Raw genomic sequence first — 26,570 nt, forward strand, 5'->3', positions numbered from 1 at the left:
TTTGCTTCTTTTCATCTCTCATCTCCCCCAGGACTGATTAGATGAGACCCTGTTTTTGGTGTGTTGGACGCCCCTGCCCTGCAGTGATCCTACGAGGGAAAGGGGAGGTCCCCTGCTCCGTAGCTGCTGTGTGGGGCTCTCCTGGTTGTGAGTGCTCTGTGACTGAGCAGATGTTCCAGTTGAGAGGCTGCCACCTGCTCTCTGAGAGCAGCCTCCAAAGGAAATGCCTGCTGCCAGACCCCCACAGCCGCTGCACGTGCACAAAGGTAATTCACTGTAAAACACTTACTTGGCATTTACCAGCTCAGCGTCTGAAGCGAGAAAAAATTTTAAACTTGGCAGCAAACCCCACTTTGGTGGGTTTGCAACTTCAGCACACTGCTTATCTCTCAGCTTAAGAGCTTGCCAGAGTACTTTTCAACTCTATATAGGCCTCATAATAGAGGGAAAAAGAGTTCACTGCCTACAAAAGCCAAGTGTCAGTGCAGCAGGACAGCAGCTCTGTCTGCTGGGCTGCTCTGCTTTGGAAACTGGCCATTTAATTCCACAAAAAAGTTGCTGACAGGATCCATCTAGAAAGCTGGTAGTGCTTGTTTGAGTAGTCGGTGAGAGAGATTAGCAGGTGGTAACTGCACAACGAGCCATTTCAGCTCCTTCGTCCTGAGTTAATCAGGTAGCACAGCTGAGGGCATAACAAGCTCCAGCAAAACCCAGAATCAGCCATGACTCCTGGGATGCAGCTGATTTTCAGGTGCACAAGGTCTTGGTTTATGAGGGTCACACTGCAGCTGCCTAGCTCTGTACCTGTGGCTCAATGAGTTAGAAACTCCCCTGGCTAAACAAACGAAGCTTGCCAGCTTAACTCTTAACTCTTCTGCAATTAAAGCAAGCAAACAACTAAAAATGAGAACTTAAAAACCAGACTCAAGAAAATTAAATGCAAAGAAAAGTTAAGAGAACCATGAATAAAGTTGTGAATGCCAAGTGAAAAAACATAAAGGTAATTTTTCTTGCAGCACTAAGTTGGCCATATTACAAGCGTGGCATCCTCCCTTCTTATCTTCCTTAGTAAATAGAAGATTTCTCTATTAGTACTAATACACAGAATAAACCAGACAAGCTGTGCTCCATGGCTGAGTTAGCATTGTGTTCATACTTAGTAGAGTACACAGTAATTCAAGCAGTTAGCATTTCATTTCACCATATACCACTGCCTCATCTACATATTTACTACTGTGCAATAAGTAAACATGATAATTCTTGATCATTTCCTTTGAAGCACTGTGTTTACAATGCGTGCTCTGAGCACACTCGTCCCTGTTGTCATTAATTCAATTGTTCTTGCAGTCAAATTGAAAGTGAAACGAGGGAATTACTATTGGCTCCTAATCTGGCCTTAAACTCATTTATGTGACTGACAGCATAGACATCATTGAGGACTCCCTGACACATTCTACCTGAGAAAAGCAAAAGAATGCCCTTCCAAAACATGAATTTGTTTTTCAAGCAGAGCGTGGTCACTTTGAAACTGCCCGTACCTGCAGTCAGCGTGTTCCCACAACAGACTTACTTTGACTGTGTAAATCTGCACCTGAAGAGCAACAAAGGCCAAAAGCCATATAAAAACATGAAGCTAAGGAAGATAAGACACTGCAGCCACAGCCCTGTGTCCCTTAAAAGCCACAATGGACGCCTCCCCAGGCTGGCTCAGGGTTTGATGGATTACACTTCTGCTCTGAATCAGCACCAAGAAGAGACCAGGCTTGTCCTCGCTCCTGTGTGAGCTCTGAGCTGGGCTGTGCCTCAGAGGACTGGGGTTTGCACTGCAGACCAGCCTTGCCATCGAGCTGTAGTGATACCAAACACTAATAAACCTTGCTTTGCTCCAGGAGAGAATGGCAGACTGGTACTTCTCCTTCCTACCGTTCAGCAGGGGACAAAACAAGCATTTGGGGCTGGTGGCTCATTTTCCAGCCCCTTGCTCTCTCCCTCACGGTTCGTGCTGTTGCACAGTAGCTGCTTAGAGCCACTTCAAACCTCTTGCCTGAACTAATTCTACAGACTGCACACGGTTAATGTTTCCCTCCCGCAGAAAAATTTGCTCTGAGAACAAATGGAAAATAATCAATGCTAATTTTACATTTTTCATTTCCAAGGCCAAATGACATCACATAAGTGAGTCATTATCAAAGCCTAAAATTCTCTTTGAGCCAGCACTTATCATGAATAAACTGCAAGTGCAGGCAGTCCTGTTACATAAATGCCACCAGTAGATTACATTTTTGAAAGCTGCAGAAATTTGCTAGTCTTAGTAATTTACTGAGCCAAACTTACTTCCTTGGCTTTAATCCTGCCTTAAACAAAAGTTTCTGTAATTTATGATTCAGATGCTGATGAATGTTAATGGTAGTAACAACTAGATTTACTTACTGAAAACTTTGACTATCGTCGGCTCTTCGGAAACATCATCTTCTGTAACTAGCATACATACAAATCTCTTTTCATCACTGATTCTTGCATTCTTGATGGATAATGTATAGTTCTCTGAGAGACTCAACCTGTCTTTGTAGTCTGGTACATCATCATACTGTACATTTTTTTTTGTTGATGATCTGAAGGCAATAAATACTGGAGATCCATTTGGCATTTCCTATAATAAAAGGATAAACACCTCTATTTTGCATAAACACTCATTTAAAAGTTCCTGAAGATTTGCAATTGGTACAAACCCATAATTTCAAAAAAAACCCTCTGCAAACTGTATCAGATGGCTTTTTTTTCCTGATTAATTTCTACTGTACATAAAAGAAATTCAGTGTAATAAGAGAGCTAGTTTAAGACTGCCATGGTACACATTGAGCATATCATCAATAGAAATTATTTCAATCCTTTTGCTCAATCTCAGCATAGCAAAGGGCTTTCTCTAATAAAAGCTGGTGTTTTTGGCAGCTCTTGCCTGTGTCTGTATGAAAAAGTACTTGAAATAGATGCATGTGTGAGCTAGTCTCAACAGCTTCAATTTCCTTTTTTCATTATTGTTTTACATATTCATATTGTTTATTCGGGATATTTAGACTTCATTCCAAATGCAGGATTTAATCAGGCATAACTGCCTATTTTATTCCAAATTAGTTTTTAGCTTTATTTCCCTTTGTTTTTAAAAGACCCGAGAGCTTGTAGTATGGGAATATACATACAATCAAATACTGTTAATCTGCAAAGTACCATTTTCTAGACATCCTCCTTATGCAGTTGCCATCCCAAGAAGGAATACAAAGTTGACAGCCTTACACAAATCTCTCATATAAAAATCTTTTTTTTTGAGGGACAAAGTTACAGGGACGGTTCTACAGGATTTGATTCCTTCCTCCTTACACAAACACGTGCACAGAGCAGACAGACAGTATCTGCCTTTATTTAAAGAGAGGTGAAACACTGATTCTATCTTTATATTCTGTATTGTGCTGGGGGCTGGAAAAGGTTTTCATTCTCTTTTGTCCATTATACCTTGCAGCACTGGTGTTAGCAGTGTTCCCAGCACAATACCTCAGCTGGACTGCAGAGCCCACAAAAGCATGACGATGCTGTGACGAGATGAGTGGTGTCGGAGCTGGGCAGAAAGCAGGAGGCATCAGCTAGCTGTGGAGTTTAAATTCCCTTGCAGTCTTTCTCCCTCTCCTACTTTTAACTGCTGGATTTGTCTAGATGTCTGTCACACAGGAAAGAAAACACTGTCTTGACTTGATACACAGGAAGTTGGCTGTCAAGTGCAAATGAGCTCCTGACTCCCATAGCCTACCTAGCTGCAAGCACACACAGGTAGACCCTGAAGTGAGCAACACCTGCCATGGTGCAAGTTTCCCAGTGCCTCCACATTCCCACCAGGAACCCAAATTGCTCCTCACAAGGCAGGAGAGAAGAAAACAGAGTTCCTCCTTCTTCCAACTAAATAATCACCTGATGAAAAAAATGAATCCAACCCTCTCTGTTGCCATGCTGTTAGCTGCCCCAGGAGAAAAGGCATCACTTTCACTTGCTTGTGTGGGCTGCCAACAATTTCATACAACAGAAACTTAGACGGGCTTTTTTGTATGTTAGGTTTTGTCTCCCTTTCCATTTAGAAGAAGCTACAACATCTCCACTTGCTGCTTGGTACTTGTCCAACACAGGCAATCCAAATGCAATGGAAAAAGATAACACGTTTCTATTTTTCAGAATATCCTTGCACCTTCAGAGAGATGGACTTGTGTCTTCCCAAGAAAAGTCAGCAGACTGAAAAAGCCACTGCAAAATGTAGGCACTCCATCTTCTGAATGCTCCTATGAAACAGTTTTACTTCTCCCTTTTGGGGAAACGTTCTCCACAGACTTCTGACTTCATTTCCCAAAACGTGTTTGCAGAAAAGGAACTACTGAGTGGATAGGGGCTGCAAAAGCTGCAAACCTGAAGGTAAAAAGGAAGGAGCTAGGGGAAAATAGGACTCCCCCTGCCACTGGCAGATCATTCTCCTGTAAAATAGGCTGGTGGATGCTATTTGTAAAGAGAGAGCTAGCGCTACATAATTTTAAATCCACTGTCAAACTAGAAATTATCTATTATTCCAGGTACATTTTTTTTGAGCAGAAGAGGAAATTTAGATGAACTTCACAGAGGCAGGAAAACCATTTGTCTCAATACCAGTCTGAGAAGCAAAAGGGGTTTGGTATGCCAGCATTTTTATCCGCATATGCTTCCAGGTTTCATTTGACTTTGATATTCTGATTCTCCTTTTGACCTGGGATACCGATCATATACAGGAGAAGCTCATCCTGCAGTGTTCCTACTGGAGGCTGGCCAGCACACCTAGAGAGCACCCACATTTTTGCCTCTGTTCCCTGACAGAAATGGCAGAGTGAAACCACCAGCCATGCTCCTAAGGTCAGCTCTGCTCTCTTCTTCGCTGTGTATTGAGCACAACGAAGCCTGAAACAGATCCGAGTGACTGTCAGATCAACCAAAGGCGGGGCAGGGCTTTTTCCCAGGGATGGAGCATGCTCTGCTTCCGGCAGCTGACTTCAAAAGTGCTCAAATGTACAACAATGGCTCTGTCAAGTGAGCAAGACACCACTGGATAACATGCCAGATCTCTAATACAGGTTGGCAGAGAACTCCTGAATAATTATTTCTATTGAACAATGAGATTAATTCCTCAAACCTCTAATCGACGCTTGGCAGAAATTATACAGCTTGGAATCTTGCAGTCTTACAAACACGGGAATAAATGGCTTCATATATGAGGCAGAAATACTATCATTTGGAATCTTAAAATCTCACACACACAAAAAATACACATCATCTTATAGCAGCTCTAACAAATATAAAGATGAGCTATACTTACATATTTCCATTTTCCAAACATAAGACCATCTGGTACTTCTAGAGGACAAGGCATAGTAATAGTGTCTCCATATACTGCATTTACTGTGTACAATCCCAGAGCTAGAGGAGAAACAGAAAGAGAAGAAACAATTTAAAGTGTTTTCTTGAATTCCCATATGCTAGATAATATTTGGTTCACACCTATTGCAACACCAGCTCCTTTGCAAATGGTTATTTTCAGGCACGTAGGATTTATCCTCAATCCTGTAACAAAACAGAATTCCTGTCACTAAATTTGTTAAGTAAATGTTATGACATTTTTGGACCCATGTTTCCTGCTGGAGTCAATGGGAGCCAAGTGGATTTCCAAACACAACTGCACCTGTTCAACCAGATTAATACCTACCCTACAACTGGGATTGTCTCAAACTTAAAATGTACAAAGTGAAAATCCCTAAACCTTTATTTTCTTCATCTGAAAAAAGAGCCAATTCTTCCTGGGAAGGTTACATTGCAACACACTACTGTGAGGAGGCCACCAAAGAAGTGATACTCTGACTGCTCCACAACATTAAAAACCTAGGAAATGATGACAGAAAAGAGAATGATAATATTAAAATGTGTTCCCTTATACCTGGGGGGGAAAAAAAACTAGTCTGTACACTTAGATTTTGGAAAAATGAAGTGAAATGCTTCTATGAGTTATTTAAGAACAGCTTTTTTTGTAAGCCTCAGCACAATGTTATTGTGCTAATGCATATAAATTTACAGAATAAAACTGACCCACTTATTTTCATTGTCCGAAACATGTGAATTGAACAAAACCAACAGACCCTAAAGTGAAGAAATGCTGAAATGCAAGGAGGCTTAAAGGGGAAGATGTTACAACTTGGTGCATTTACTACAATGCAACTTTGCTTCTAGTTTCCTTAGTTGCCTCTTGTTTGCTGCTCCTTGCACTGGAGAGAGCTTTTGCCTCTGGTGCTTGCCCAGAGAGTGTGCTGGCTGCCTGCTCTCAGCCGCACATCTGCGACTTCTGTCAGATTCTTTGCTCAGAGACTCAGGATCTCCCCCTTTGCTGCCCTTTCATTTGCAACTGTAGCTTAAGGGCTTGCTGCCAAAGGAACCGTATCTAAGAGTGAGAAGTAAGATGCTGCTGATGTAGCCAGGTGTTTCTGAGGAGAATCATCCATTCCTTCTAGAAACATTAATTTTTCTGGAGATTCAGCTCTTTCTTTCTATAGCTGGAAAAGAAACAGGTTCCCATCCACCCCCAAAGACCTGAGCCACACACCCCTCTGCTTTTCCCAAGTCATAAGGCAGTTGCTGGAAGGGCCTGACAATTCTATAGAGCACATAGCTGCACTCAATAGGGAGCTTTTTCAAAGGGATTGTTTTTTGTTTTAAAGAAAGTCATGCCTTTTCAAAGAGCCAAAACCTGAATTCCTTGACTACAATTTAAATTAAAAAGACTTCAGAGCATTTTTCTCACATAAGGACTTTACAGCTCACTTAACATCAGCTTGTACTTGTCACATGTATCACAGAGACAAATGAGGCTGTGGGGTTTGTGCTGTGTGATACTGCACAAAGAAACAGTACTCCAAAATCTTTCCTTAGAGAAGCTACAACCTGGATGGCACCACATGGTTAAGGCAAAAAAGCAGGCTGGAGCTTAATGGACTGAAGGAACACAGGAGATAACAGGCACCACTACCTGCATTTATCTTAAACTTTCATTCGTTCAACTGCTCCTTTTCAGCTAAAGCACTAGTAATCTTTCTGATTCTGTTACTTAATTAGTCACAAACATGCTTCAGGTGCATTATTCACACTATAAGTACTGGATGCTCTAATTTGTTATATGGTTCACAGGGACCAGCTGCTTTTCCTAAATGACAATAGTGGTGATTCCACTAGATGGTGCTGAGTAAGAGCAATCTTTGAAAATGAAACAAAAATTTTTAAAGAGATCAGATAACTTCAATTTCATGGAAATAGAAGCAATGTTTTACAATATCAAGCCATAAATTGAAGTAAAATTCAAAGCTGGAATGAATTTTTCCCTTGGCCCTTTCTTGCACTCATCCTCATTCTGATCACCGGAGGGGGGGCAACGCAACTCTGGCTTTGCAAGCTGAATCCTGATTTTCATTTTTTTGCTACAGCTGAAAAAAGCTGTCCTTTTTTGGTTCCTCTCTCCCATGGGACCAAAATTACAACAGACTTGCAAATATATATTCAGTTAGTAAACTGGTTGGTACCTGTTCAAATTCCAGCTAAGTGCCATTTAGTAATTTGAAACCTGTAATAGTGTTTTGCACCACACGGAAAACCAAAAACTGCTCCTCTGATATGAGATACTCGCTGTTATTAGAGGAAATACTCCCTGTCATTAGAGGAAAACAAAATGACCCCCCAGGATCTGAAATGCTGCTCTCTTCTAGACACCCATTTAGCCCCCGCAAAATTGCTAAGGTAGCAAGTATACACAGCTGAAGACTCAACAAACAGCCTCACGAGGTGAATGAAAATGTTTCTGGAAAAACTCTTTACAGCATTCAGAGCAGGTAATTGATGAATGGCCTGATGAAGGGAAAGACTGGCCTCTGATCTTAGAACTCTTTCAGCTGAAAGGCATTTCTTAAAATGGACAAAATCATGACTTGCCATAAATTTTGCCTATACTAGAATCACACAGTTTTCTATGAATTTGCTACCACAGAACCAAAAAGACACAGATTTTACTTTAAATACAGAAAAATAGTCCTTAGAAGAATACAAAAGGTCCCCCTGAAAAATATTCTCCTCCTACTTCTGTAGCAACAAATCTAGCACATTGAAGGAATGCAAATTAATTGAATAACTTCAAACTTTCACTGCAGTAACTGCAGTAATCTCCACAAAACAACCCTACCAACCTATACATTTAAGAAACAAACAGAAAAACCACTTCAACAGAATTGGAAATTCCTCTCTCTGTTGCTACTAGACTTATTTGTAAAATGGCGGGATGAAGAAGAAAATTATTGCTTAATGGTATGACAGTGCTTGCCATCAACCATCATATTGTGAGACCTCTTTACATAATTTCCAGCTCATGTTAAGAAAAAAAAAATGAAAGCAGGATCTACAAATACATAACAAATTTCTGCGTGCCCTAACACGATGCAGGGTCAATGTCAGGGCCCTCGCTTCTCATTAACTGCAGGAGGGCGCAAAGGAGGCTGCAGGGAATAACGCTACGTCACCGGACATCATGTCCTGCCCTGCTCTATTTCTGGTGCACCTTTCTGTAGCTAATTAAGAGCTCAGCCAGATTCCTTACATGATTTTCAGATGTTTTCTTCTGAAACTGAGCCAGTGCTGTTAAGAACACACTAATTCAGAGGCAGGATCTTGCCCCATGTACACCAAGAGCAGCTCTACCTGCTAGGTTTGAATTACACCTATATCACTTTCCTTCCATTTCTTTACATACATAAGAGGCTTGAGCAGGCTGAGATTTACCTCATTTCCCTCTCTTTGATCCAGTGCTGAAGAAACTCTGAGCCAGATGAAACCTTTCCACACAGGTTCAAACATGGGAAGAAAGCAGCAGCTTCATGAGGTATGATGGCTCAGAGTAAGATCCCAGCAGGACACTGGTAAATTGAGACGACACAGCTGTTGATGCTTTTAATTAGAGAACTTCCCATGTCTCCATGGCAGTGCTAACTGCATCCTTCTTTGTCCTGCTCTCTGCCTGTGTTTCACAAGGGAAGAACCAAACAGTACCCACATATTAAGGGACAAAACAAAAAATCTTGAACAGAAGCTTAACGGCAGAGAAGGTGCTGTTGTTATTTTAGATCCTCACCAAAAGTACAAGGCAAGTCATACTTTAGACCAATTATTATTTTTAAATCAACAGGATCATGTAGGAGGAATGGATAGAAGGTAAGCTAAAAAAAAAAAAAAATTAGGAAGCTGATATTTCTCCAAGGAAATAACAAAAGCTGTAGAAAGTGTGTGGAAAGCAGCCATGTTTTCTACCTCTACCTTCCGTTTGCAATACTGAAACAACTTCTTGCCACAAACTCATCTTCTAGGTGCTTACCAATAGCATTTTTTGGGACAAATGTAAAACAGAACAAGGGCTGTTCAAACACCCTCTAGATGCAAGCTCCACGTGAGACTATGAACCTGTATTTGAAAACTGGCTAGCACAGGTACTGCCCAAGACTCATCTGCACTGATCTGCACAGCAGGGCTTACTTCCAGTGCAGTGGAAAACTGGGGAGCCAAACCTCCCTCAGTACATTGGTATCCACTGATTTAAATCACGTTTTACATCTACAAAGATGTCCTATATTCTCCTTTGCACTTCATTTTTTACTGCTGATGCTTCTGCCCAGGCGGGTTCAGCAATGCTGCTTTTTATTACACTTTCTGGACCCAAGGAGCAAAGTCTCATTACTAAAGAACAGCAGGACACGTTGGCTGCTATGGTTCTTTGCAGCAATCAGCAGCGTCAAGCAGGGGAGGTCAATTAGCAGCTTCTTCAGTGGCAGTGTCCAAACTCAAGAGCTATTATGCCTATTTAGCACCTACCTCAGAAACTGTAGTTAACTACTTTGGAAACTCTACATTAGGATTAGCACTCCAAATCTTTACTTGAGGCATTAGCCGTCCCATCTTTTCTCCAGGTAGCCCCAACTAGCCTGTACTAAATAGAATCTGGGAGGTTATAAAGCTTTGCCTCATGAAGTAAATATTACGTTGTTTGCTACTTTTCTTTCTGCCCTCCACTTCGTAAAAGGATTTCAGCTATACAGGCATAAACATAGGTCCTACCAGGCTCCCACTTAGGTACCAGCCTAAATTGCTGGTACTGGCCTAAATGATTTATTTTAGGAAACATCAGTGTTTCACAAAACCATTACATGTTCTTAAGAATGGGAAGGCACCTTTTAGAGTCACAGAACCATTTAGGTTGGAAAAGTCCCTTTAGATCATTGAGTCCAACTGTAAATCTAATGCTGCCAAGTCCACCACTCAAGTATGTCCCTAAGTCTTTTAAAGACCTCCAGGGATGGTGACTCAACCACTTTCCTGGGCATCCTGTTACAGGACATGACAGTCCTTTCGGTAAAGATATTTTTCGTAACAGCCCATCTAAATGTCCCCTGCTGCAACTTCAGGCCATTTCTTGTGCGCACCCATCTCACTACAATCTCCTTTTAGGTAGCTGTAGAGAGTGATAAGCCTAGTTTCCACACTGAACAGCTCAGCTCCCTCAGCCACTCATCACACGACTTGCTCTCTATATCCTTGACCAGCTTAATTGCTCCTCATTGAACATGCTTTTATTAAAAGTAATTTTGGGGTTTTTTTTAAGACAAAGCAGTATATGAATGACAGCTTGGTACAATACTAAACGTATTAGAAAAAACTCTCCTACTTTGGATGTGACAAGATTTGACAGCAGGTGTTTACTGTCCCAACTGTTGATGCCTTAAAGCAGGTTTTAACACAAAAAAATATTTTTCATTTAATTAAAAGCACTATTTGGAGAAAAAATTAAGAGAGCTTACAAAATCACAGACTGACTGAGGTTGGAAGGGACTTTTGAAGGCAACTGGTCCAACCACTCTACTCAAGCAGGGCAATCTACATCCCTGACCTATGGTTGTCCAGGACTCCATCCAGATGGCTTCTGCACATCTCCAAGGAAGAAGACACCACAGCCTCCCTGGGAAACCTGTGCCAGTGCTCAGTCACCCTCACAGGAAGAAAGTGTTTCCTGATGTTCAGAGTTACATCCTGTGCTTCAGATTGTGCCCACTGCATCTTGCCTTGTCACTGGGCATCACTGAGAAGATCCTGTCTATATTTTCTTTGTAGCCTCCCTTTCAGGTATTTGTACACACCGATGAGATTCCTCCTGAGCCCTCCCCTCTCCAGGCTGAACAGCTCTCTCAGCTTTTTCCTACAGGGGAGGTGCTCCAGTGGCCCTTCCCTGGACTCTCTCCAGTATGCCCATGTCTCTCATACTGCAGAGCTCAGAAAGGGACATACTGCTCCAGGTGTGGCTTCACCAGCACTGAGCAGAGGGGAAGGATCCCCTCCCACAGCCTGCTAGCAGTACTTTCCCTAGTGCAGCTCAGAATCTCATTAGCCATCTTTGTGCATGGGTACATCAATCATGTCCAACTCTGTGTCTACCAAAGGATCTTCTCTCCAGAGCTGCTTTCCATGCTGCATGGACTCCTCAGGTAGGGATAAACTTTTAAATATTCCTTCTCTCTCTCTTCTCATTGGCTGGCAAAAGGTCACTTTTTCAGTAAGCCATTTAGTAGGCTTTCAAGATTTTCACAACAGTGAGTGAAGACTGTATACAGCAAATATGTCATGGACCTTTTATTTTGCCACCTGTGCCTGATAAAATCAGCTGAAAACCGAGACAAAACCTGTATGGATATAATGGGCCTTTAAATAACCCTTTTTTGCTTAGCCACAACAGCCAGGGAGCCAAACGCCACCCAGCCTTGAGTCTGCACATCTCTACAACAGAGGTTCAGCTGCTGTTTTCTCAACAAGCTCATCCTCATGATCCAGCTTGTTCTACTGAAAACAACTACTCTTCACATGAGCTACAACAGGCAGTCCTATGCACAGCTCACACAGTGTTCATTAATTTTCTGACATAGCACAGAAAACACAAGACACACATCAGATGTCAAAAGACTGGTAAAAGCAGGCAAAAAAAGGGTCATGTTATCAAAACTCACACATGGGACACCCCCTGTTTCAGCTAGGTGGGTATGATCATTCGTATGCTGGGCATGAAAATAGGGAAGCAGGGCAAACACTTCCAAGAAAATTCAAACACTGAGTATCTTCACTGCACAAATATGATTAAAAACAAAGGCGCATGTGTTTGTTGATATGTTATCTGATACAGGTTATATAAACAGTATATTGTTTCTTATCTCTACCTGTTTAAATAGTGAAACAAATCCACACATGAGCGACTAGGTCATCAAAAGGACTATTAGTTACAAAGAATCATCAAGAGTATCCAAGAGGGAAACTAATTGTAGATAAACATACACATCAGTATTTGATGCACCAAACACTTTTAAAGCAACACAGCAGAACTTTCTGAAGGATTTCTCATACTTTATCATGGTATACCTTCAATTAGTTTCAACCCTGAATAATATTAGAGCCCAGGCAATTTTAAAGTAAAAAAATTCTTTAACATCTTATAAGCACTGATGGAACAGACAGAAATTACCCTTCAGAATGCATACTGCTAACTTGAGCTCTTTGAAGATGTGAAGTAACTTGCACATTTGGGACAGTTTTCATTTGCTTTTTTGTTTTTTTTTGTTTGTTTGTTTGTTTGTTTTTGCAGGGGGAGAGGGGAGGGAAGGAAGGGGAGAAGATCCAGGTAAAAATATGGTTGTGACTCTGGAAGATGTTGAGTTGCCTTTGACAAGCTTGTCAGATAAACACTTACTTAATTCCAATGACACAAGTAGCCAAACCCACACAAACTGGAGCACTTAGGTACTTAACACTGATTTTGGCAAGTACTCAAACAGGCTAGAGAAAAGGAGATTGGCACCCAACAACATTAAGGACAGTACACATCAGCAAACAGGCAGGGTATTTAAAGCTAAAGAGATATTGAAAACACCAGAGTAGGCATTAAATTCCAGCAGAATTCAGCTATCATTACCCTACACAAGCATTAAATGTGTTTAAAACACAGTTTTTTTTCATGAATTACGAAAAAATCCTGAAGGAAATATGTCAGCCCTTCAGAAATCGTCTTTCTTATGAATATGAACAATTATTCCTCTCTAATACCATATAAAACAAGTGTTTTCCTTATCAATATAAAGAAATGAGCTATAATTAGAAACTAGCTGAGATAATTTGTCCCATCTGACCAAAGCTACATGGGCTCTATCACCTAAATCAATAAAGAAATCCTCAACCCACTCCTTCAAGAGGACTGAGTCCATTGCATGTTTCTCACTGGCTCTTTCCTCGATAGTTCAGCCAGTCTTGAATGGCAGGGATGAACAGTTTTCCTACAAATGCATACAGTTCGGCTTTACGGTTCAGCTATGTAGCCCCAAGTGTGAGCTCCAGGCGGAGCCTCTGAGTTTAGGTCCAAAATCCCATGAATCACTTTAACCACAGTTTTCAAAGTCCTACAAGGTGGCCAAATAGAGCTCTGAGTGCTGTGTGCCTGTTCAAACACCAGACTACTCAACTGCTGTTAACTTCACTGAGGGCTACTTCTGTTCCAAGGTCTCAAAATATCCAGCTGTTTCAGTATTTTGGTGGCTATTTTTCCCACTTCCCAAGCCAGAAAACAGCTTTCCTATCTCTATGCTCCTTTTCAGTATGATTTGCATGTAGCCTGATTTGGAACTACTTTAGCAGAAGCTTTTGGGAAGATTGAGGGAAGTTTCTTTGCAAGGCAGAGGTTTTAGGAAGTTATGTCCTTTCGAGAGCAGATGGTTTTGTAGTGGATACCACAGTGCGTAGTTTACAAGGATTATCATCATTGCAAGCTTTACCCTAGGGAGGTTCACACTGAGCATTTCTCTGAACATCTTCTATCATCATCATTGCTAAAGCACTGCGCTGGAGAACATACAGAAAAAAAGCTTTTCATTTTGAATGTACCCAAACACCAAGAACGCATCTAAATAACGATGACTAATAATCTTTTGTCAGCTTAGTAGCTTCAAATATTACATATAAAGCAATAACCATGACATTTTCCAGATCATAATCATCAAAAGTTTCTAGAACTTTTGATAGGTATGCAAAAGAAATTTGCACGTAGTCATACTCCTTTAAAACTTGAATGGCCATCATTAAATGCATTATCGTTGTCATTTAAAGTAAAACAGATACTGCTTCCAAGTCAGCAAAGCTTTCAAATGACATAAAAGAGCTGTTCCTAGCACTACCCTCTGCAAAGCCTGAGACTAAATGAGCAGTTCAAAGCTCAGTAACTGATGCAAAATGCTACTGCAAAATGAACTACTTGTGTCAGCACATCAACCTTCCTACCTTACCACCTCAGCCTTGCTCCAGTGCCCAGCTCCATGAAAACAAAGGGAACTGCTAAGTCCAACAGCTCTCAAATGGGACCAGAAAAGCTCCACTTTTTAATCTACTCCCTTTAAAATCAGGAAGGCTCCAAAATCTGCTAAAGAACTGCAAGCAAAACCCATGAAAGCCACCAGTGCCTTTGTAGCACATGGGCTTTGTTACAGCAAGATTTTCCTTCCAAAGAGAAAGACCTAAGCTTCTTTTCCCAAACCACCACTCCAAGACATCACTGTGATTTCAGTGGCCTTCTAATCACACTATTTTATAGAAGTCCTTGCTTTTGGCTCAGAATTATTTAACTCTGCTTCTGGATTCAGTGCTAATCCAAAACTAGTCATATTTGCAGATTTAAATTTTCAAGTCCTTTGAGTAAATCTTAGCGGTTTAAAAGAAGTTACATATATGGCAGTGTTGCTGTAAATAGAAAAAAATGCAGTGTAATTCCAAGCAAATACTTACAAATTGGACTTAAAGAACACACAACTACCTACTTAAAAATGCTTGAGTTAGTATAAGGCTAGTAAAGACAACCTTTCCACAAGATCCAGGTGGAACCACATCAGAAGACACGTCCAACTTGGCAAATTGTAATCAGCATCAGAAAACCCAGCTATGACTTTTATGAGCACCATACAGTGGGAAAAAAAGTTCTTTCCCACAACTGATGCTGCAGCTGAAAGACCAGGGTTAATAATTTATTTTCATACCATTTTTTACACATTTCTTAGGATAGCTTCCATAATTCAGAGGAAGAGAAAAAATGGCTAATGAATCTTCTTATAAATACTTCTGTTCAAGATGTAGCCATGCCTAAAGGAACTATGATTTTTTTTTTTTTAACATACTAGAAATTGAGAGTAGTTTATTAAAATAGTTACCAACATATGGTGTGATTTTTTACAAGTGGTCAGGCACATCTGCCAGGGAAGTGAGTTATAGCTTACTAAAGTCTGATGACACAAGCTATCTGCCAAGAGATGAGAAGAGTCAAGAAATATGACTCAGAAAACAGTTTCTGAGTCAATACTGCAAAGAATTTTTACTTTAAAGGGTATACCTAATTAGGAAAAATGGAATCAACAAAGCCTTTGTGGCTTAGTGAAACTTCTCACTGTTTCTGAGGTTAGCCCCTGGCTGCTCCTGCAGAATATTTCTGATATGCTTCTCACTTGCACTTCTAAAGACCTTCTCCATTTGTTAAAACTACTCAAATTGTTTTTTATATTCTCATTATGCTAGTCAGCAAGACTGGAGTGTAGCCAATAACTTAAAGGGACTTAAAAGTTTCTCCTAAGTCCAATAAAACCTGCAGCTCAAAAACAATTATCTAAAAATCCCCATTGTAGTCTTCTATGAATCCCTTTTTTCCAACTAAAAAAAGTCAATAGACAGCATACTAAAAAAAAAGATGCTTTCCCTCTTGTTTCTTCCTAGCTTGGTATTGACAGTACAGAGCAATATATCTCACAGGTTAGTAGTATAGAAAACCCACATTATTTATACAAAAATGCTGAATAAAAGGCTAAACAGCACACATTTTTCATACCAAAATTATGAGAGGCTTTGATTTGGTGCTCTAAATAAGAACATGCTGCCCCCTTTTATCCCAGATTTTAAGTCAGTGTCCAGCTGGCAGTGCACCAAAGGAGAAGACAAGATCTTCTGATAAAGGAGGCTGAACTTTTGCCACATTTACCCTTCACCCTGCATGTGCTGCTGCTTCACTGCAGTGAGAAGCCTGGGAAAAGGGGATGGAGGCACCAGAGGGGAGATGCCAAAGGGGGTCCAAACCTCTTGGCTCTTTCCAGGGGCACCTGGAAGCAAATGTACTGTTCCTCATAGGGTGAGACACTTGGGCTCCCTTCCTACCACACCCATTAACCTTTTCCCACCAGCCTGTGAAGGATCAAACCAGTGAGAAGAAACTGCAAGACAGCAAGGGGGAGGTCACTGCAACCCACTTGGTCAGCTGCTGTTTCTGGGAAGACGCAATCACAGAGCCAAGTTAAGGCTTCACTCTGACCATCAGCTAACCAAAAAGAGAAGTGCCCTTCAGTCCCTGACCCAGGGTGCTCCTCTCCAACTGTCCAAAAAAAAAAAAAGTTTTCTTTCACACACATTATGGCCTACACATGCCAGTAAAGCACATGGCAGCTTGTCTACATTCAAGTACCCCTTGTAAGTACCTTATTTTAGGTTCTAGTCTGTGAGGCTCCATAAGCAGGTAAGAGGAGAAGGAACAGATTGACCTTCCAATTACAGTTGTTTCGGGAGTTAGGCACTATCTAAGAAACAGATGCCTTATTGATCCATGCTTCAACTCTTGCATCAAAACAAGGGAAAAATAGTTCTAGCCCTAGCTTTTGAAAAGCAGCCAATAAGCAGTATTTTCTTCACCCCGGCCTTGGCGAGATGCAAGAACACACACAAAGACTACAGCATCATAGAGGAAAGTCTGATGCTGAATCCTCCTACTCCCAGTCAAACACATGGAGGGGCTCCATGGCCACACTGCCAGAGCCAACATCGGCACTAAAGCTACTTGGTTTTCCTGACTTGTTCCCTGAGCCTTTTTTCACTTTCATTTGGCAAAAATTGCATGGATAACATACCTAAGGTTTGGCAAGTACAGCAATAAATAGGAATTACCCATATCTCCTGCTATAAAGTAAATGTAAAAAAAGATACTAAATTTCTTGCTAAGTGAAAGCTTAGTAACTATTTATATTTTAAAAAATATGAACTTTCCAAAACATGTATATATTTTGTATACTTATTTAAGCTTGAAGGAGTCTCAGGAGCAAAACTGAAGCACCATAAAGCAAATAATATTGCAAAGCATGAGGGGAGAAAAATACCACTGATCACTCTAGTTAAAAGTAAATAAATGCAGTGGAAAAAAATCAGGAATTAGGGAAAAAAAGGCAAGTAAGACAAAAAATTAGAAAAAGTGATGTAGTTAAATGAATGCCACCAGAGTCCTCCTATGCAAAGAAAGCTCAACAGCAAACAACTTTCCTCCTCTTCTAACCACTTTCCTCCTTTGAGTTGTGTCCTTTCTGCCCACAGTCAGAAGGAACAGGCACTTGCCTTCCATCTGTCTAGGATCTTTCAAAGTTGAAAATTAGCGCCTGACAGGTTCCAGCAATGTAGTTTTTTAAATCATGCCTGTTGCTCCTCTACTTCAAATCATGATTTGCTCTGTCAAGGAATCCTAAAACACAGAAAACGACCAGATCTCTACTACTGACTGCTGCAGATCTGCAAACGTACCCCCCTCCATTATCTGCACATCCACCTAGGCCTTTGTTTACTCATACAAAACTGTCCTAAGGCTCAGCTCCTCAGCTTCTGCCACAGGCTCACTATCTGCTATCCATAATCACCTCTGCAGCAAACAGGGGTTCCAGCAAGCAGAGATGACCCTGTGGGGAGAAGCCATCATTTCTTGGTTCTCTTTATCAGTGCTCTGAAACACTTGCAAAAGATTCAATTGTAATCCTATAATAATACCATACACCCCAATAACTAAGAAAATATTTGGTGAATGTAAGTCTGATAGGTGACTTGCAGAAGGGCACAAGGCACTGACACTCTGCCAAGACAGGCACCCAAAATTGCACATCCAATACTGTGTATCACAGAAGAATGTTTGTCCTACCTGCCTTTCATCAAGGCTATGGGGTCCACAGCTAATTAACAATGTCCTGCCACACTTGCCTTACTGCAGTCACACTTACCAGACCTGCTGCTTGCTGGTTTTAGCAGTTAGTCACAAATAAATCAGCTAGCCTTCATGATGGAGAAAATAATAACCTGTGACTGTAATTTGTATAATGTGTACAGAATATTATTTTCAGTGAATGAGCTTCATTAACTTGTGGTGAAAACCATGTGCTCATCACCTCAAAACAAAAAACCCCAGCCACACAAACAAAAAAGGCCAAGGCCTTACAGAAGATACAACTTTAGAGAGCACAGATGAAGGGCAGATTTATCCTTCCATGACACTGAGTGGGTGTAAAAAGCTGTACAGGCTTTGAACAGAGCCTGTTGGACAGACACCCTGCAGCTGACAACAGGCTTTTGGCTGCTCTGTCTTTTTTCCTGCTGCTTTCCCTACTGATAAGGGAGAAGACAGAGCAATGCAGATGAGATGAACTTAGCCTTGCCAAATCATCAACAGGTCTTTGTTACCTGAAAACAGGACCTATCATTTCACTGATAGCACAACAACACAAGTGTGGAAGGGGAAAAGCTCCTTGAAAGTATAATGCTACAAAATCCTTATGATTTATGCTAAAATACGTGACTGATATCTTCTCTGTGGCAGTCTTTAGATTTAATGGGCTCCTCACAGATGGAGTTTTTTAAATTTCACAGATGCCTGTAGGCAGCCTTGGTACTGGCAACAGTCTCCTGCCTTAGGAGGATGAGCTGAAGCAGATGTGCACTTTCACTAACGGGAGAAATCAAGACCACCTTCATTTCTGCAAGTTTGTCTTTACCTGCCTTTCTTAACCAGTATGCTGAAAACTCACAGGTGTGTCAAGAGCAAAGATTGCAAGCAATATATAAACCCAAATATATAAAAACAAAGGTTACACAGACTCTTATTCAACAGTGAAACATAGACATATGGATAAGGAGATATCTAAGGCTGGTGTGACTTCAGTGCCCATCATGTCTACTTGGGGATATTACTGACATGTGAGGGTAGGAAATGCTGCCAAGTATCACGTTCTGCTTCCACCTCATGTGTATTTACATTTCTACCTGCATATACAAACTGACATCTGTTGTGCTATTACTTTCCTGCTTTTCATGAATTTTTTTTTTTTACAAAAGAAACCCCAAAAAACCAGCCAAATAAAAAAAACCCAAACAAACAAACAAAAAAAAAAATCAAAAAACAAACCACTGTTTAAAATAACGCTGCATATATAAAACAATGCTGGAAAGGAGCACATAACAGCAGTTCAAATCTATATTGATGGTGGATGCAGTCACAGCTTACAGTGATTTTCCAATATAATATAACATTGGAACATATAGGTACTGTCCAGTTACTGAACAAATTGCTGTAAGTCTCAGCTGCCATGAAAGGTTAGAAAATGCAAAGCATGATTCCTACTAATGCTTTAAATTAATACAGGAGTTACTTTCTAGAATTTTAAAATGTAGGCACTACTTTCTGCAAATACAATGCTGCTAAAAAGTTTAAAAGCAGCAGGTTACATTGCAAGGCCTGTATGTGGGCCCAAAAACAGAGTTACTGTCAGTGTGTGAGAATGGAAGCCATAAGAAGTTTAATCTTTCAAATATTTACGCACGTATTTGTCATCAAGAACAAACGGTGCAACAGCATGAGGATGAAGACACGAAATATCAGCATAACTACTAGAAAACAGTTATGTTGACTAGGCTTCACTCCCTATTATTATAAATCTTGTGGTAGCATCCTGAAACTCCAGGACCCCATGTGTAAGAGGATACGGAGAGACAACCAAATGATTGCTCAGGGATCCAGCCGAGACCAACCTTATGCAGAGCACTTTAGGACCCCTATGGAGCCACTCCTACTTCCAGAGCATAACCCCAGCTCAATGGAACCTCGCAACTCCAGGTTTGTGCCTATGTCACCAATAAAACCTGCTACGTGTTTTGCAGGAAGAGAGAAACTTTGACTGTCTGGGTGATACACTGTGCTGGCTTTAGGGAATGTGTTTTTTACACACAGCTCACGTCAACACAGTCCTGAACAGCAGTATCAGAAATGATAGCAGCTGCACAGGCTCTGGTGCTTGAAATTTCAGATTTTGATCTGAATGGCCAAGTAAACAGCAATTCCTTCAGAGTAGCCCACCTTAGATGCACAGCTTCCAGTGCAGAGTAGCTGCACTTATGTTGTCATTGAAACTCTCTGTAAACACCAATCTTGGTATGAAAGTCACTGCTTCCTCTATACACCTGTCAGAAACTCAGCAGAGAAGGCAGCCGTGTTTTAGTCAGCATGACAGCTGCTGCAGTGCATCATGCTCCTGTAAACCACGTTAACGCCCAACTTTATTAATGCACTTTTAAGTACATTTGAACATCATGTTTTGACCTACACATTTGGGCCATAATTACCAATTTCCCTGTCTAGGTACTGCTGCTGCTGCTGCCCATATCACCACTTGCCCCTGAGCAGGAACATAGAGGACAGGTCTCCTGAGCTGTTATTTTGATTTGTGGCAGGAGCTTTTACCGGTACAGTGCTAGTTATCCATCTTCTGACACTAATTATGTACTCAGAGAATGACCATTTTGCAGCCATTGAAGACAAGGTGTTTGCTATGTAGCCCATTTGTGGGCAAAGCACAGCATTTCTTGGCTGAAGCAGATCCCCTCCTGAAGAGCAGAGCCTTCATGTGCACCTTTATACTGCAGTACTGAGAAGTGAGAGGTACCTTACTTCTCTGCTAAGAGCACTCTTGTGCTTTCTGCAGAGAACCCGCATTCACATGGGGTCTGCGTGGGACTGCCTCAGCTCTTGCTAAGCTGAAAGCCTCTCTTGAGTCAGGCAGCTGCAAGCTGTCCTGCTGTGCTGTGGCTCTAAAGCCATCATGCCCGAGGGGACTCCTAGAGCACCCATTACCTGCAGCCCTCCCAAATCACTGCTCTGTACCAAGAGGAATATAACCGTGCTGGGTACCTGGCAGAAAACACTTCTGAAAGGCAGAAACAATCCTACAGCTATTCCAAGCTGCCTCTGACCATTTGGAGGGGTGCCAAGATGGCTCACGGGCTCAAAGAATCTGACCCCCCCAAAAAAGCTTGTTCTATCTTTTGTGAGGATGAAGAACACTTTTAATCATCCCCACCTTCTGTAAAAACATGCACTAATTAGCACAAATATTTTTAAAAAATGCTGCTATATATAATGATTCTAAAGACAACCTGAAAATTAATTAATAGTTCTGGAATCCTTTTTTTTCCCCCCCCTCTTTCTGGAGCACCATCTGGTGTCCTTCCTAAAATACCAAGGCTAGAGAATTATTTATGTGAGCTTTGACCATCTCTGAACAGCTCACGGAATGATGTATGTTTTTAATGCCCCAATACTGACAACAAGCCTTTTTTCTCTAAATTAATGGGAAACAAGTGTCACACAGTGAAGATAAAAGTGACTTTGTGAAGTTTCATTCTTTAGAAGTTGCCTTTTGTAACAGGTGAGGGTCTTTGCAGAAATGTCAGTGTCAGCTTGTCTGACCAAAGGGAGGAATGCCATGGCACATGTGGTATGAGCTATGCGTGCACGGTGGGAATCGATGGTATTTCAGGTTGGTCTTAATTGGCTTGTGAAAAACAAACAAACACCTATCCCAAACCAGCCCCACCACATACAAATCAAAACCCTAGAGCAACCCATGCCAGCCCCCAGCAAAAGAGTAGCTGCCTTTAGCCTCTCACAGGTACAAATCAGCTTTTTAGGCTGATTTGTTTGACTTTTCTTTATATGTTTTTCTTTTTCATAAATGCCTTTGATATGCAAATTCACACTGAAAAACAGATGTTCACAGCCTAAACCAACCCACAGAATCTCAGAATGGTTTGGGATGGAAGGGACCTTCAAGATCTCCTAGTTGCAACCCCCATGCCATGGGCAGGGTCACGTTTCCCCAGACCAGGTTGCCCGAAGCCCTGTCTAGGCTGGCTTTGAACAGTTACAGGAATGGGGCCAAGAAGAGTGAGTGAAAGGCTGGCTTTTTGAGCCCTTATACAGGTGTTGGGTGTAGAGCCCTCGGAGCAGGGCTGCAGTGCACCAGCTGCTCAGCAGCTGATCCCCAGTCATCCCCCCTTCTGGAAAGCAGCATGGGCACCTTTCAACAGGGACCCACAGCTTCTGCACTGAGGGGCTGTGAGCCTGGACCTTTGGGAGCAGGGCTCAAAAAGTACCTGTTAAAAAGAAGTAAGAAAACTTAAACTGTCCATTTACAGATTCCTGTACACACCAGTGAATCTCAAAGCACATACTCCTGGCCATAACTGCTTTTGTCCTTGCTCTAAAACAGCACAGAAAATGTCCCCAGACATACAGTGCCTTGAACACCATGGTGTGGAGGGCTGCCAGCTGTGGCAGAGCTGGGATGGGGAGAAGCAGTGACAGACAGTTGGCACAAGGCAGCTTTGAACTGGGTGACAGAGCACCAGGCTGCAGAGTTTTAAGTGGTTCATTTTATACCCTTGGCATTATCCTGAAGTACTGTTTACTAAGCACCACGCCTCTGCTTTGAGGAGGAGATACCAAAAAGTCCCTAGGAGTAGCTTCACACCTGAACCTGCCTTCTGTGCACCAACAGCTGCTGCAAGAATTATTTTTCCTCTCTAGACAATCCATACAAGTACCTGAAATTGGCTGCTACAGTATTGAAATGAGTCCAACATAAGATAAATATCCATCATAGCCATTAAAAAAAAAAAAACCCTCAATATATTAAGTGCTCTAAAATCAAAACAAGGCACCTTAAATCAAGCTGAATGCATCTGAGTAGGTTTTCATTATCTAGATTTATCTTAGGTACATGTCATTTCTTTCTCATTAAATTGCAATATAAATTGTATGCATAAAAATATTAAAACATATTTTCTTCTCAAAATGACTAAAATGTGATAAAAGCCCACACAATACTTTCCCTTGCCTTGGTGTTTGCAAGACAGTACCATATGGCTTGTCTGAATCCCTCAACGAGAGTTTTCCTGAATTCAAAACTAATTTGATTTGGCAGCTCTTTCTTTAGAAAAATGTAAATTTCCATAACATATTTTAAATTATATTCTAGCTAACAAAACATTATTTTCTTGTTCTAAGTACAAGCAAGCTTTTACCTATTTTTCATTTTCATCATAAAGGTAAATTCTTCAGCTTTCAGAACTGTCAGTAGTATTTTTTCCAAACAATCTTTGCACACCACTAATAACGTAATATTTCATAGTTGCCTCCATGCCTCCCCTGCAGCTCACAATATTAGGCACTCCAAAGATCCAGAGTACATGGTAATCTCTCTCTTAAACAGCTGTGCAATCTAAGTAAGAAGGACAATCAAAGGAAAAGAGACTTATTGAAACCAGTTTTCTCCTATAGGGCAGGTGCAGCACAAAGTTCTCATGATGGGCAAAGGCCAGGCAGGCAGCATTTGGCAGGATGATTACTTTGAGTTGGTTTTCCAAAGCTGTGATGCAAAAGACCATCCTTCCTATGACTTGCCTTCCAGAACAACCAAAGGAATTAAATCAACTAAGGGCTTTTCTGAAGAGATCTGCTTATAGGCCATGCAGTAAAATAATCTGGTTTTGTCCTGGATTTCACACCAGGATGAAATCACTTCTTCATTTTTCAGGATGGATGCAATAGCTACAAACAGAAATTGTTATTTAGTTACACTTCAGAGAACAAAGTAGTTTATCATAGGTTGCTTCTGTGGGCCTAAAAAACCCTGAACTAGTACGATAACCTTCCTTAGAGCTGTGTGACAGGCTTTTCTTTACAGCAAAGGAAAATGAAGCTTGTGTGACTGATGCTCACAGGTACCCCCCCACAGCAAGACAACGAGTTAAGAAGATGACAATTTCCACCTAAGTTTCACAGGAATGTAAGAAGTAGTTCATATCAAAAGTGTTGTGAAGACAGGGAAGAGGGAAAAATAAATGAATAAATAAATCAAAGACTGTGGCCAGCTGAGAAAAAGACCGCAAAACCAGCTTAAATTGACAGGCTACCAGAGCATCCAACCTGCGAAGTTTGCAAGGCTCCTAGGAAGAGGCAAGTTTTCACAGGACCTGCTTCATTTTCAGTGGACTGATAGGCATGAAGCCCATGGGAAAAATAGCCATTATTAGGTCTACTGTCCCTCACTTCCTTAGTTACATCTCCACACCCCTTTATTCAGTCATTTCTGTGGGTGAGGGTGACCTGCACCAGGCTGCACAGGCAAGGCTCTGCAGGAGGCAGGCACCTGGGAACATCAGTCCCAGGATAACGGACAGATGAAAGGAAGACACAAGTGAGCACCAGCACCTTCCCTGCTATCTGAACAAGTCATCAGCTGAAATGATCCTTAACAAGGTGAGCTGCGGTTGTAGACCTGTTTTTCTATCTCCAGCCATTAAGGGACAGAGGTATACTGTTCTAGGAGTAGTTTCACTTCATTAAACTATTATTTGAGAAGCAGGAAAACAAGAGGAAAAAAGGTCTTCATCCCCCAAAACCAAAATTCAGGGAATTCGGAGGGTGCAACAGATTTTCTGTATCAAAGCACAGTCCTAACTAATCTTACAGAAGCAATTCTAATTAGGCAGGAAATGAAGAACAGTTCATTTCAGACTGGCTGAAAGAACAGTGGATTGATTTAAATCAAGTCACTGATTTTAATCATGGATTTAAATCAGCCAAGCAGGACACCTTGATTTAGCTCATCAACTTTAATCTTGTACTTTTTACTTTTTTCCTAATGAAAGCTCATTCATTTTGTTAAGATAATGTGGGGAAGTGTAAAAAGAACATACTTCTGGTTAAAATGGCTTAAAATCTTTATTCTCACTCAACATTAATGACTTGTGACTCCAAAGCTTGAGCTGACTATTTTTTTAACAGTTAAAAAGCATAGCTTTTAAAATTCAATCCCATTTTAAAGCTCATGAAACACATTGTAAATTATTTTAGAGATTGCAATAAATTTAGGTCTTGATAAATGTAAGGAATTCTGCTTAGATATCTTCTAAGACTTTTTGGGTAAAACAACTCCAATTTGAGATACCGCAGATTTCAATCTATTTCTGTGAAAGAACATTAGAGCCCACTGGAAGACAAAGCATTATGTAATTTAGGTACACCTATTGAAAGTATAAAACCTGACACTGTGCAACATTCTCTTAAAAAGAATTTAAAAGCTGTCAAGATACTTTTGCAACTGTGTTAATACAAAAAATATGAGGAAAATGGTGCTGAGATTACAACGATGAACTGTTCAGAGAACTTTGAATATGAGATAGAATTCCAGATTAGATGCTACACTAGGAAAAAAAAAGCGTCATAATTTATGGGGGAAAAAAATTCCAAAGCAAGTGTCAGCAAAAAAGGAAGAGGACATGTAGGGATAGTCCTTGTGCTGGGAAAGACCTGGAGGTGACAGAAGAGCAGAATAGATTTCATGTGTAGCTACTTGTAATACAACGTGGCAGAAGCATAGAGAACAACAAAGTGTATTAATAAGAATGAAGAGAGACATTAAAACGAATTAAGGGACATTTCAGGGGAGCGGACTGAGAGACACATTACTTCCAGTACACCCAAGCATTACCAGTGTACAGCATTAGTGTTTCATTCAATATTGTTTCCTTTTTTTCTCTTTTAGAGCCTTGACAGAGAGAAAGGTTGTAAGAAAACACTCATTTTGTACCACTGCACACCAAGACATACCTCTCCATATAAAAGTCAGAAAATCAAATACAAAGTTACATCAGCTAATAAATACAAGACAAAAGCACAGGGAGCTTGTAGCCAAGCAGTACCTCATTTTAATTGTTGGTACAATTCTGACTGTTTTTGTTAGGGAAAAGTTACAGATGAAAAATATCAACTCTTAATCTTTATGAGTTACTATTTAAATCTCTGCCAGGGTGCTGGGGCTCTGCTAAAAATGAGCAATGAAAAAATGGTGATGCTTTATTCATTAGTCCTGCCCTCAGCAGGCATTCAAAGCTGGGGGCTCAGAGCTGCTTATTTCCATGTCAATGTGTTAAGCGCCTTTCCCTTCTCCCCTTAGCTCTGCAAAGCTTTGACAGAAAGATGGGGATGGAGCCCATCTCGAACCATTCTGAGCCAAAGCAGACCTAAACAAGACTTACAGTCCCTTCCAAAAAAAGATTAAGTATGTTTGATTTGCTCATATTCTACCTCAGAAATATCGGAGGATAATTTTTTTTACCGAGAATATTCTTGAGTAAGAAAAGATTTACATTTGAATTTGAAGTGTTAAGGTACTTTTCCTTACAAACCGTGGGAACCAGAAGCACGAAGTGTCAATCTACTAACCAAGGCAGAT

General features: G+C 40.9%; 1 protein-coding gene across 2 annotated transcripts in view; it reads right to left on the bottom strand.

Annotated features, from left to right (window-relative positions):
* The window catches only part of ALCAM (activated leukocyte cell adhesion molecule), a 118,209-nt gene that overhangs the window by 30,202 nt on the left and 61,437 nt on the right, over positions 1–26,570 (bottom strand). For both annotated transcript variants that reach the window (XM_039557745.1, XM_039557752.1), the window contains exons 2-3: positions 5,378–5,478; positions 2,431–2,650 (exon numbers count right to left, since the gene is read on the bottom strand). In XM_039557745.1, coding sequence (XP_039413679.1) covers positions 2,431–2,650; positions 5,378–5,478 — 321 coding nt within the window. The remainder of the gene's footprint in view (positions 1–2,430; positions 2,651–5,377; positions 5,479–26,570) is intronic.

This window comes from Corvus cornix, chromosome 1 (assembly GCF_000738735.6).
Source record: "Corvus cornix cornix isolate S_Up_H32 chromosome 1, ASM73873v5, whole genome shotgun sequence".
Taxonomy (NCBI): Eukaryota; Metazoa; Chordata; class Aves; order Passeriformes; family Corvidae; genus Corvus; species Corvus cornix.